We start from the raw sequence: 12,367 nt of genomic DNA on the forward strand, positions 1-12,367 counted from the left end.
ATAGGCTTATTTTTACACCGGCTATATAAGTATTTTAAATATCTGTTTTTACAAAACATGGAAAAGATTTTAGAAGCAGTATAATTTACAAGTCATATTAACGTTTCAAATACGGTTATTTTTACAACCCTTTAATTATACCTAACTAGTTTTTTAGATAGTTATTTTTTCAGGCCATATAACAGGAAAGTTTTACATAAAATAAAATTATATTTTTTAATGTGTGTAAAATGTCTTTCGAATTGCAGAATAACATTACATCCGTATTATCTGAAAACATATTGTAATAACTATTCCAAAACTTACAACTTTAAAACCTTAAAACTTTATTGTAAAAATAAATAGCGTAAGTAAGTAAAATTTAAAAATAATAACTTTATTGTAAAATAAAATAATTTCCTTTTCATGTTAGCTTTTTACAATTACTACTCAGTGTGCAACCATAATTCGGACATCAATATTCATTTTGCAATAATAAATCGAACTACTAATATGCAATAAAACAATCAAAAATGAAAATAATATATTGTAAACCGCGAAACCCTTCCATATTTTTACAATACGATTGCTTAAACACTGTCAAAATTCCTGTACGAAACAATGTGGCTGATAATTGAATGATTGGGTTCAGAAATTTAGTTAAAAGGCCTTAAAACTCTTATCGTTAAAAGTTGAAAAGCTGTACTTGTTTACATTATCATAAATATGTCTTTAGTTAAATCATCCGTTTATCAAACTAAGCTATTGTGCGATGAAGTTTCACTTAAATTTTAAAAAAAATGCACCAAGTTTCACGTCTCAAAGCTAAGTACGAAGCTGATTACCAAGTTAAACAAAATTACCATTATATTTTATGGAGCAATTTCTCCCTATTTACGAAGTTTCGAAAGAATACAAATCAGCTTCCTAAAATTTCAATTGGTTATCAAATATCAATTGTTTTCTGTTGCAATTTTTTTCTATATTGCAATTAGAGTTACAAATTCTACATATTGTAAGCGATATTCAGTTTCTTCATATTAAAACATTTTAACGTGTCTCTCATTTTCTAGCGTTTGTGGTCTTAGTATTTCCACAGGTGAGGGATAATTTTAAATTAAAATATGGGTTTTTTTTACAAATATGAACAAAATTATTTTTATATACTCACATTTGGTACTAGCATATTTCAAGCATAGATCCATATTTACAAAATACTTCTTCTTTTTTTTCTTTTTTGACTAATATGTTAAGTAATCCTATACATCACGGGCGAAACGAATCGCCCAACATTGTACAGAGTATCATACATTATAAATAAAATTTTGAAGTTGATGCCTTCTAAATAGAAATGGTATTGTGTATAAAATTTTAAATCAAAAAAAATTTAATAAAAGAATTGATAAACAAAATTTACATTTCTTTGTAAATTTAGTTAATTTATCCTATTGTTTTATTTCCTCTTTAACACAAAAAGCATTCAAAGTTTAGAATGAAAAAAAAAATGATGTAGTTTTTATTTTCTGAGAAGTTCAGCTAACTCAACTCGAAAAGGCCGTTAAATTGGAAAACCCTCCATAGAAACGCCCAAGCTGACATTATTTGAAAATATGATTTGTTTGTGGATAACAGAAAAAAGTGTAAAAGATAAAAGCGCATTGTTTTTAGAAGACGCAAAGCGAGTTGATGGATTGATGATGTAGTTCCAAACTTATAATTTTAATATATTTATTAAAATATCGCAATTGTTTCGCATTCAAATAAATTCCTTCGTATTCCGTAACATAATGAACTTTGTTTTATTTCTCCAGGACGATCATGGGACAACTTTGATATCCGGGACGAGATTGAACTGACAAAGAATTCCGTCGAGAGACTGGATTCACAAATGACCACACTCACCCAGGATGTGGCCAGCTTGAGTCAAGAAGTTCGCCTGATTCTTGCACTTCTGACAGAGAAGTACGAGAGCAGGGTGGCACTGCCACCACAGATATCCCAGTCCTGTGAATCATTGCCTAGCAGACAGTGTCCCACCAACACATTCCTGCCGAGACGGGCATCCTCCCAGCCTCTGAGACTGCCCAGCACTGGATCCAGACAGGGAGGTGAAATAGAAGAAAAACTGTCCCCGTCCACTGTTGAGTCAGAAACCCAGACGGACTGGTACCTTTTGGACGATATTCTGAATAGAAGATGCCCAACAACCATCAGGAACTCTGGATGCCCTTGTTCACCGCAGAGCGAAGAAAGAGTAAAGTTTTTAATCGGACCTTCGACCAGTGTTAGGGAAGACGAGGGTTACAACTCAACTCCTCAGAGCATATGGTCAAAAGAGACCAGTCCCCACGATTCAGGGGGCAGTGGAACACATAACATACGAATGGCAGCCTTCTGGAGCTCTGCCGATTCTGAAACATCTGTGCCTTCATCATCAAGATATAGAAGTTCTATGAACGGTAGTCGCGATAGCACTGCGCGAAATGACGTTCCAGAACACATTATTGAGATCGATGGCTCTACGTCCATTCGGCGTAAGCTGTCGACTGAATTATAGTCTTTTTTTTCATTCTTAACATTGCTGAGCGTTTCAGATTATCTCCTGTATTCTTGCACAACTTCTTTATACCGTATCTAAGCCAAATTTTAAGCCGCGTAACTCAGGTTAAAAAAAAATATTATTAACCTTAACAAAATTTGCTCAATTTAATAGCAGCTAATCTTTTTACAACGTTTTTAGTTTATGATGACTTGAAATTACCAGTACAAATAGTAATCAGTCAAAGAGCATTGTTTTATTTCTATAAATTTTACTTTGTCAATTAGTTACTATTTTTACAATTTTAAGTTTTTGACGCACATTGTGTTTAACAATTTTTTTAAAATCTGTTGAATATAGTTGTTAGTTTATGTACAAATTTAACAATATTTTTTAAATAAGCGATATAATATTATTTTAATATTTTTAAATAAGTTTAAATAATTGTTTAACCCACATTTTATTTCCTTAATGGTGTTATATCGAAACAAATTAAAAAATAAATTAAACAGTTCTCAGCATCATTATCCACTTGTTTTAGTCACCTGCTATTTTTTAATTATGTTATTATAGCCTGTCAAACGATTGTACTATTCGTTGTATACAATCGTTTGAAAGACTCCGTTAATAGTTTTAAATTAATACATTTCCTTTTTTTTTAGTCATTTATTGAAATCTAAGGAATGAATACATCTGAAACAATCATTTGCTCAATAGAAAAACCAAAAAAATAACTTTAAGTGTGAAAAAGAAAAAGTAATAATATACGCAGTTTTTGAAAATAAATCCTTATCCATTATACAGAAGAAAAATGTAATTAAAATTACACGATGACAATCCTATCATCTTGTATTTTTAATTACATTTTTCATTATCAATTTACATTATCAATCCCGATAAACAATGTTTTCATTCATCTTTCACTAATGTAGAATGAAAATGAAAGACTGAGACTATTTTCGTTATTTGTTTATGTTTTCACTCACCTATAAGTTGCGTTTTGACAAACAAATAAAAAAAAAACTGCACCTGGTATATATTCTTCAATCTTTCGTCTTTCTTGAGTTAAACTTTTGCAAGAGCAAAGCGCAATTTCTTCTAACCTAACTGGACCAATTTCAATTTATAAATTAGAGTTTATTCATCTTTTCTCTACAAATGTGTCAAATAGCAAGATCAAACTCAACCAAGATCAGTTTATTTACACACGATTTTCTCACCAGAATATATCAAGTACAATGCATTAATGTTATTAACGATAGAAATGTTGCAATTGCGCTAATATTTTATATTTTTTTTTCTCTACATTATCATCTTTTGGTAATGAATTAGTCTGGATTTTACTAATCCGAATATTACGTCAAATATATTCTTTTTCCACGTTATCATCTTTTCTATTAAATTAAGGGCCTCTGTTTAGCGTGGGAAAGACAGGAAGAGCGAACTCAACTATGATCAATTCATTTAATCTCACAATCAAATTAAGGATCAGAAATCAAATTACGAAAGAAAAACTCACTATAAAGTCAAAGATGGTGAAAACAAGGATTCGAGAACAGCGACTCTTTAAGATATAAGTTCTATTTTTCCTTAATCAAAACTTTGGGGATATGAACTATATAAAGTAAAAAACTGAAATGGAAGTACAACATGGGTTTAATTATTTCATTACTCATTTTATAACTGTATTAATGATTAAGCATCATTCCGTTATACAAAATATCCACCTATCCAAGTTTTCTTTTTTCATCAAACTTTGTTTACTAAATTAAAATCTGGCTGTGATTTTCTTAAGGCCCTGTTTGAACCTGTTATGTTGCAATACTAGGATGTGTTGTGCAAGGCTAGGATAGATAACCTGAAAAGAAACGCATGTCTTTCTAACTATTCTTCCAACTTCAATGTGCTTATATATTTCTCCAAGAATGGTTTGTTCTCTAAATGTTATTTTCATTAAACTCTTATTAGAAAGATCTGAACAAAAAAAACTTCCTAAAACTGTAAAGAGACGATGATAATGTAACTGGAACAAAAATGAATTGTTAAAAAAGGAGTTAACATTTTTAAATTTTTATACAATTAAAAAGTATTTTTATGTTACATTTTCCAAAGGGCAAAGTTTACGTCCTTTGTGTAAGTAATTTACTATTCCAGCAGTTAAAACTTTACATTGCAGCTTTTTTTTTTATTAAAGCTATATTACAGTTTTTATAGAATTTTGAAAATAACTTTTAATAATTTCCTAACTGTTTTACATTTCTTATCTAAACCGTTGAACTTTCTATTTAAGCACCAACAAAAATAAAAGAACACATATCGACATATCATAGTTCGTTAACGATTTGTTTATTTCACAATACTGTTTCCATTCTGCAACCTATCACTATTAGAAAATCACTACTTCCTTTCTCTTTTAATTTAAAAACAAAAATGATTACATGAAATAATTTTAATAAGTTTCATGAAGTAACTTTAAACCATTGTACTGCATACGATTCTTATTTAATGACTTAATCTGGAAAAAATTTATAATTTTTATTTGAAATAAATTGTTTAAGAAAATAACTTATCAAAAATTTCGATCATTTCAAATTTAATTATTTATTCACCACTACTCATTGCTACTTTAATAAAAATAAAAAAGCAAATTATTAACATTGACTTTTACTTTCAATAAATAATCTTTAATATGTTGTTTCGAAAATAACATTATGTTATTTCTAAAAATAGCATTCAAATAATACATTTGATAGTTTTATTAGCTTTATTTCCTGTACTAATCGGATAAAACGTTTAAAATATACGGAGACTAAATATAAATGCGATAAACAAAAGGCTACGGATCAAACAATTTAAATGGCATTTCCATTAATCCTTTTACTTTAATAAGACCATGCTTAAATAAGAACAACTTAAACTTTTTTATAACATAAATGGAACATACATCATTTCGAAAAGAAATTACTGCTTCAAAGAAATAATATTTAATTTTATAACAGTGCAGTTAAATTGTTTTACTGATGCGTCTTATATATTTTTCAAAAACTGTCTCTATAAAGTATGAATTTATCTTTAAAAATGCTTTCGAAAAACAAATAACCGCTTCTGCAGCAACAATAAGAGTTTACCTGTAGTTCAATTGCTGCATAAAATATGTTACGATTACGGTATAAAAACATATCATTATTGAAAATTTAAGCTCAAAAATAGTTTTGTAAGGTCAGTATTTTCTGAACAAAATAAATATCTCCATGTATCATAAAAAAACAATTCTTACTATTTTTTGCATTTTTATTGAAGAGAAAAAGAAATGATATAATAGTTAACACTACCCTTAACTATTTGCTATCTGACTAGGGTGATCCGTTTAAGAGAGGAATCAAGAGTTTTCCGTTATTTACCTAAGTAATGTGAGCGTTAACCATATCGTAAAATTTTAAAATTTCGCTTCTCTAATTCTATCAACTAATTTTTTGATCGTTTGATTGTATTAACTTGATTCTTTAGACATTGAAATCAAAATAGATATTATGTTAATTTTTTTAATGGCAATCAAATTTTAAACCGTTTCATTCTTGATATTATTGCTTTTATTGTGATTGATTCTATTAACTATTGTGTTGACTGTTTGATTGTAATAGCTTTCTTTTCTAGATAGCGAAAAATAAATAAACAACATGTTAATTTAAGCATACGTTACTGTTGTGCCAGCAAAGATCTTATTTTCACTTTAAGGAATACCAAGAGTGCAGATTACCCTAGTAGTTTGCCAATTAACTGTATAAATTGAGAAATGAAAGGAAAAAAAAAATTGGTACTTTAACGGAACTCCTTAATTAATCTGCACATTAACTATAATTGGCCTTGCAGAATAAATTTCTACACTTCAGTGGTAACATAATTATTAATAACCTAAGAAGATCCGGTTAACTTTAACTGTCATTAATATAAAATTAATACAAATTATAACGGTATTTACCAGTAAACTATTTATTTATCCCATATTCAACAGTATTTTCCGATAATCTTGATTTATCACCTCTTCTTAACATTATTCGCAATTATTGCTAGATTTATTATTTTAATTATTTTTATTTTCATTATTTCGATTATTATTTGAATCAATTTTTGAATAATTATTCAAAATTAGAAGCTAGGGACTAAAAGTGTTGCTCTTTCATTGTTTTACAAAGTAATCGTATATTACGTACCTTATTATGCAAAATTTTATGATAAAGATATTCAATTACCGTTTTACAGTCAGAAAGTAAAAAATAAGTTAGTTACAAAATAAATAGTTACATTGACTTCTGTTACAAATTTTATATAAAACTGTGGTCAGTCAATGTATGTATTTAAAGTGAAGATTGACAAAGAACTATTCAAAATTCCAAAGTATTACGAATTAACTTTTCACCTAAATTTATTTCACCTTTTCGTCTTAGGCGACATTATCTTTTTAAATTTCTCATTGATTTCTTCATTGATGTGCCATTTTTAAAATTCTGCTGCGCCACACTAAGGTGCGTGTGTCACGGGTTGGCCATTCATGATTAAATAACACAAATCTTTGTTTTTTTTCGTACTTTTCAAAAATAATTGCAATGAAATATAAAGTAGATTTAACTCATTAGGATCATGAATTAAGCCACGGAGCGAATTACAGCGAAATAGTAATGTTTTTTTTCCTCCCTAAAATCAGTTATTTTTTTAATTAATTAATTAAAATTAATTATTTTTGTAATTTTATTTAATTAATTAATAATTAAAATTAATTTTTCTTAATTTTATTTATTTAATTAATTTAAAAAAATTTAAATTTTATTTAATTAATTAATTTTTTTTTTAATTTAATTATTTTTTTTTTAATTTAACGATTTACGCCGAAATTTTTTTAAATGTAAGAATTTTGGGGAGGTTTTAATCTCTCGTTTACATTTTTAGCACCAGTCGTACTTTTCTTAAAGCTTCAAAATTGGCAATGCATAACTGACAAAATATTTAAGAGAATAGATCAATAGCAAAATCGCAAGAAAATGTTTTAGAAATAGTCGAAATTATATTAAGTTAGATGGTCTTTCTTTCCCTTAAATTATAAAGTAATTAGGAAACCGTCTGTTTTTAAAATCCTCAAAAGGGGGATAAGAATATAAAAGGAATAGAATTAAAGGAAATTTCTATATCCTTTGTGCCTGTTAGTAGAATTTACGGAATGATTTCTCCATATTATCTTCATAAATCCGAATTTATCTCCGATCACAATGCAGTCAGAGATCATTATTGTAAAAATTCAGTTCAATATCATATACCTGTAGCAAAATTAGAAAATACTAAGTCTTTAACAATGACACATAAAAACTGTATGTTGTTTAAAGTTAGGTTGAATTTTATACAATACTAAAAAATTTGGAATAAATTGCTCTATAGTTAAGCCTATAATCAAGGTACAAGAATTGTTTTGCAGTATCCTCTCAATTCAGCCTTTTAATTGTATTTAGAAAAATTAGTCTCAAAAATGTACCTCTATTTGATGGTTTGCTTTTAAAAAATAAAATAAAAATTTGTAGAAAAGTAATCTGCAAATCCTATGATACTCCGCAGAGCACGCTGCCAGAGGCTTTTTGTTACCTTACCTTTGTGTTGAAAAATGTGTGGAAATTCGACGGACGACGAGATATTAACGAGAATAATTTAACAATGCAAAATATTTTGTTTAAAAAAAATTTTATTGGACTAAAAAAAATATTGCATTAAATTAAAAGAAATATCTTATTTTTTCCCGTTTCTTTATGTGCTTTTATTTTATTATTTGTACCACGTCTTTCAATGCATATTATATTTATTTTTTGCACTTGCGTTTCTGCGAAATATTGAAATTTTTTGGCTAATTCTTTCCCACAACAAACTTGCAGCCCTAATGATATGGATACTAACTAAATGATATTGATATTTAATAAACTCATGAGCGTTGTTGAAGCAAGGAACAGTGATATACCCCCCCCCCCCCATCCCAATACTTCAGCGAAATAAAAAATCTATGAATTATCATTGTTTGAAATCCAGCTATTTAAAAACAAGCTAAAAAATAATCGTTTTACTGATATTTAATAGATGAAATGTGTTTCTGTTTTTTTCCATAGGTAAAATTCAAAGAGCTATTGATATTTTTTACGAAACGAAACAATATTATTATGTCATAGTTATTTTAACGAAATTATTGTTGCGTATGTTAATTTTTTTTTCAACTTATTAACTGTGTATTTTTATTTCGTCGATCTGATCTTTATAAGTTAGAATTTTTAATTTTAATTATTTTTTTTTCAGTATTATCTGGCTATCTGTGTCTGAAAATGTGAATGTAATGTTAAATGTAATAGTTAAGATGTATGGTGCACATACGTGTCATTAATATGCATTTCATTTAAGTATGAAAGCTTGAGTGTAACAATCCTATGGAGTGAACAGGTAATGCAAGCAATTTGTATTTTGTATGCAAACGTTTTGCATGTATAATGGCTTACCCGGTCGAATAAGTTTAATGCTGATAAAGATTGTAAATAATGCACATGTACTTAAATTATTTTTTAAAGAAAATTGTAATCGGAATAATTATTTTATTTTCGATATTTCATATTTGAATAAGAGAAAATTATACAGAAAAGGAAATATGTGTATAAAAAATATTAAACAGAATAACTTTTTAAATCAGTTTAGATTTTTCTGCTTTGTGAATATTTGATAACAAAATATGCAATCACTTTTTTTTTTTACATATTTATATTTTATAATTATATAACAGAAAATATACAGAAAATATATTTAAGATTAGTATAATTTGTATTGAATGTAACAAATTTTGAATATTATGCAATGATTTTGTAAATACTGAAAACAAAATCGTTAATTTATTTTTCAATATCTTACTCAAATTTAAATTTGAGTAAGAAAGATTATTCGAAAAAAAATATAACTGAATTGCCTAAATATTTATATTTACCATGTTTTAAACTCATATTTTAAACACAATTTTCTGTGATTGTTTAAAACAAATTAAATATCTTGTTTTATACATGGATAGTAGATAACAAACGAATATCTAATTATATGCAGGGATGCTAACCTAAAATGGTGCTTTTCTGCTACTGGCTTCTCTGTTACTGGAAAATTGGTCGCGACCTAATTTTTTCATAGTGACGGTTAATTTTCGGTTGTAATATTAAAATACAAAATGAAGCCTTTTACTGATGCTCAACCAGTTACATTTCTTCCAAACAATATAATAAAAGTTGTGTTTGTAAGAATTTGTGTCTAAGTTATAAAAAATTACCTGAAAATAAAAGAACTTTTAATAACCGGGAAATTCAAATTGCAGAAAAATATAAATGTTTCCCGAATTCCATTTCCAGAACTAAAATTCGTAAAACCACCGAATGTCTGTAATAAATGGCATCCCCGTATGCATAAAAATTATTTTCTCTCTTTTAACCAATTCTTTTTTCTTTAGCTAAGCACTGTGGATAATCGTCTACCGAACAAAAAATATTTCTTTGCACTTCAGATGATTAAAAATTGTTTTTATAAATTAATTGAAGAAAAATAAAAAATAACTCAAAAATTGTGAAACAAAATTACCAGAAATCAAGACCTTTGAAAAATCAGGAAATTAGATTTTCGGAAAAATATAAAAGTTTCCCCGAATTCCATAGCCGGAATGAAAATTCGTAACTATGGAATGTCTGCAATAAATGGCATCCCTGTATACATAATTTTTTCCCCTTAGTTAGCAAGCACTAGATGATTACACTGAGGAACATTTTCTCTCTTTTTTTCATTTCTGTTGCGTAAGATTTTTTAATGGATCTTAGATTCTTTTGTAACTAATTTCAAATCTACAATCGGCTTGGAATCAGCTGTAGTTATTTTTTCTTAAACTGATATATCAGGGTAAAAAATAGACTAAAATTTATCATTTTTAAAAAAATCTGTAACTTTAAGAATAAAATTAATTTTAGATTTGAAATCACCCGAATTAGGCAAGATCAAGTATTTGTATAAAAGAAATAAAAAATTTGTTCAACAGTGTTATCTAAAGAACAAAAACGTTTCTCTGCATTCCGGGTGATAAAAAACTGTTTTTAATACATTTGCCTCAAGAGAGACACCGATGTTAAAAGTACAATATTTACCTAAAAATATACAGAAAAAATTTTTAATACCTACTTCTAGTTTTTTAAAACCCACCTCAAGATGAGTTTGACAGAGAAAAATATCTAAATTGTAAAGCTTATTTTTAATATTCTGTAATTAATATCTGTACCTATGTAACTTAGTAAAATGAAACTTAATTTTTATAATATTTAAAAATAAAGAAGTCAAAACTCGAAGTTCAAAGCAAAATGTGAAAAAAGAAAAACTCTCTAACTCTTAAATTATGCGAGATTCAAAAATAAAGTAAAAATACAATTATATTAAACAGAATATGTGATAGTTGGTGAAGGATTATCAAAAGAATAATAATAAAAAATAAATATTTTTTTTAGTTAGAATATTTATTTTTGAGTACATGTTTAAAATAAAAAAGGCTAAATTGTCAACTAAAAGTTTAAATAAATATATATGTATATATTTGGTGACTGTTTAAATTATTTTCATTTTTAAAGAATTTTATTTATTTTTATTTTGCTGAGAATCATGATGGTGATGAATATTCTAATGCATCTATGTGCTTCCGAATTCAATACATTTTAATACCTAGGTGTATGAATAGCATCCATTAATGCTACTATCATTTACTAATTGTTTATTACTAATTGTTTATTGCTAAAAAAATCGTATCTTTTCAAACTTCTGCAAAACTTTAATAGATATTAATTAGAGCCTTACGTCATTGATTTTTATTTGCATTCGCGTTTAATAACAATTAATACAAATGATAATTAAGATTTGAGGATTTAGAAAAGAGTGACAATTTTATCCCCGCCCCAACCTTCCTAATGATAAACAATATATAAAACGAGAACCTTTTTTTAAAAATGATTTGATAAAATATCCATTAATGGATGAAACCGCTTACTTCCTTTAAATAATTCCTTTTTTTGAAAATAATATTAAAATTAAATGTCAGGGGTTTTTTGTAATATTTTTTTTTAATTTACATTGTAATGTGAAGGATTCTAAAAGCATTAAATTAACTAAATTAAAACAAACTATCCTATTCTAAGACATTAAAATTTTCATTCTGAACTTTAAAAAAAAAATTTCAATAGCAAACATATTTTTCATTAGTCTGATTTCTTTTTTTTCACTAAAAAAAACTTGTGACTGTACAAATAATCTGTTATAGATAAGGTCATTAAGACTTTTATAACTAAACAATGTTCAAAGATGACAATAATCTTATTCTGTTTTTATGGAAGGGGGTCAAAGTTTGTAAAAGAAGCATTTTTTAAATTGCTGTTGTCTTTAGTGTTGCCAATCAATACATTCCTATATCCAAGTATTTGTCAGCAACTTTTGTCCATCTCTTGATCGCAACTTTCAATTCCTTATGTTCAACATTGTGCTGTGTACATAAAATGTAGAAATGTAATCTTTCATAAAACTACTACACTCCTGCTTCTTGTCTCATTATTTTTCAAATTTATTACACAACTTTGATTCATTCATACAAAATGAATTATATAACCATCACATTAATTTAACTAAGCTCAAAAAGTTACGCATACTGTCATGCATGAATTATATTGAAATTAGTCAGATCAATCCTATCGAATTCGCCACAAACGATTTCTTCGCAACAAAATAGATTTGTGTCGATTCCATCGCAAATCCATGCGGAATTTTCATTGT

The 12,367-nt window shown here is 27.2% G+C and overlaps 1 protein-coding gene across 2 annotated transcripts in view; it reads left to right on the plus strand.

Moving 5' to 3' along the window:
* Window positions 1–3,541, plus strand: part of Elk (Eag-like K[+] channel) — a 257,112-nt gene extending 253,571 nt beyond the window's left edge. The window contains exon 18 of one of the 2 annotated variants that reach the window (XM_071183358.2): window positions 1,791–3,249. In XM_071183358.2, the coding sequence (XP_071039459.2) occupies window positions 1,791–2,536 (746 nt within the window). In that variant the 3' untranslated portion in view covers window positions 2,537–3,249. Of the gene's footprint in view, window positions 1–1,790 lie in introns of both variants that reach the window. The other variant, XM_016068630.4, reaches the window with a different exon arrangement.
* Window positions 3,542–12,367: the final 8,826 nt, after the last annotated feature.

Source organism: Parasteatoda tepidariorum, chromosome 7, assembly GCF_982258835.1.
Source record: "Parasteatoda tepidariorum strain Cologne lab strain chromosome 7, Ptep-v5.0, whole genome shotgun sequence".
NCBI classification, from domain to species: domain Eukaryota; kingdom Metazoa; phylum Arthropoda; class Arachnida; order Araneae; family Theridiidae; genus Parasteatoda; species Parasteatoda tepidariorum.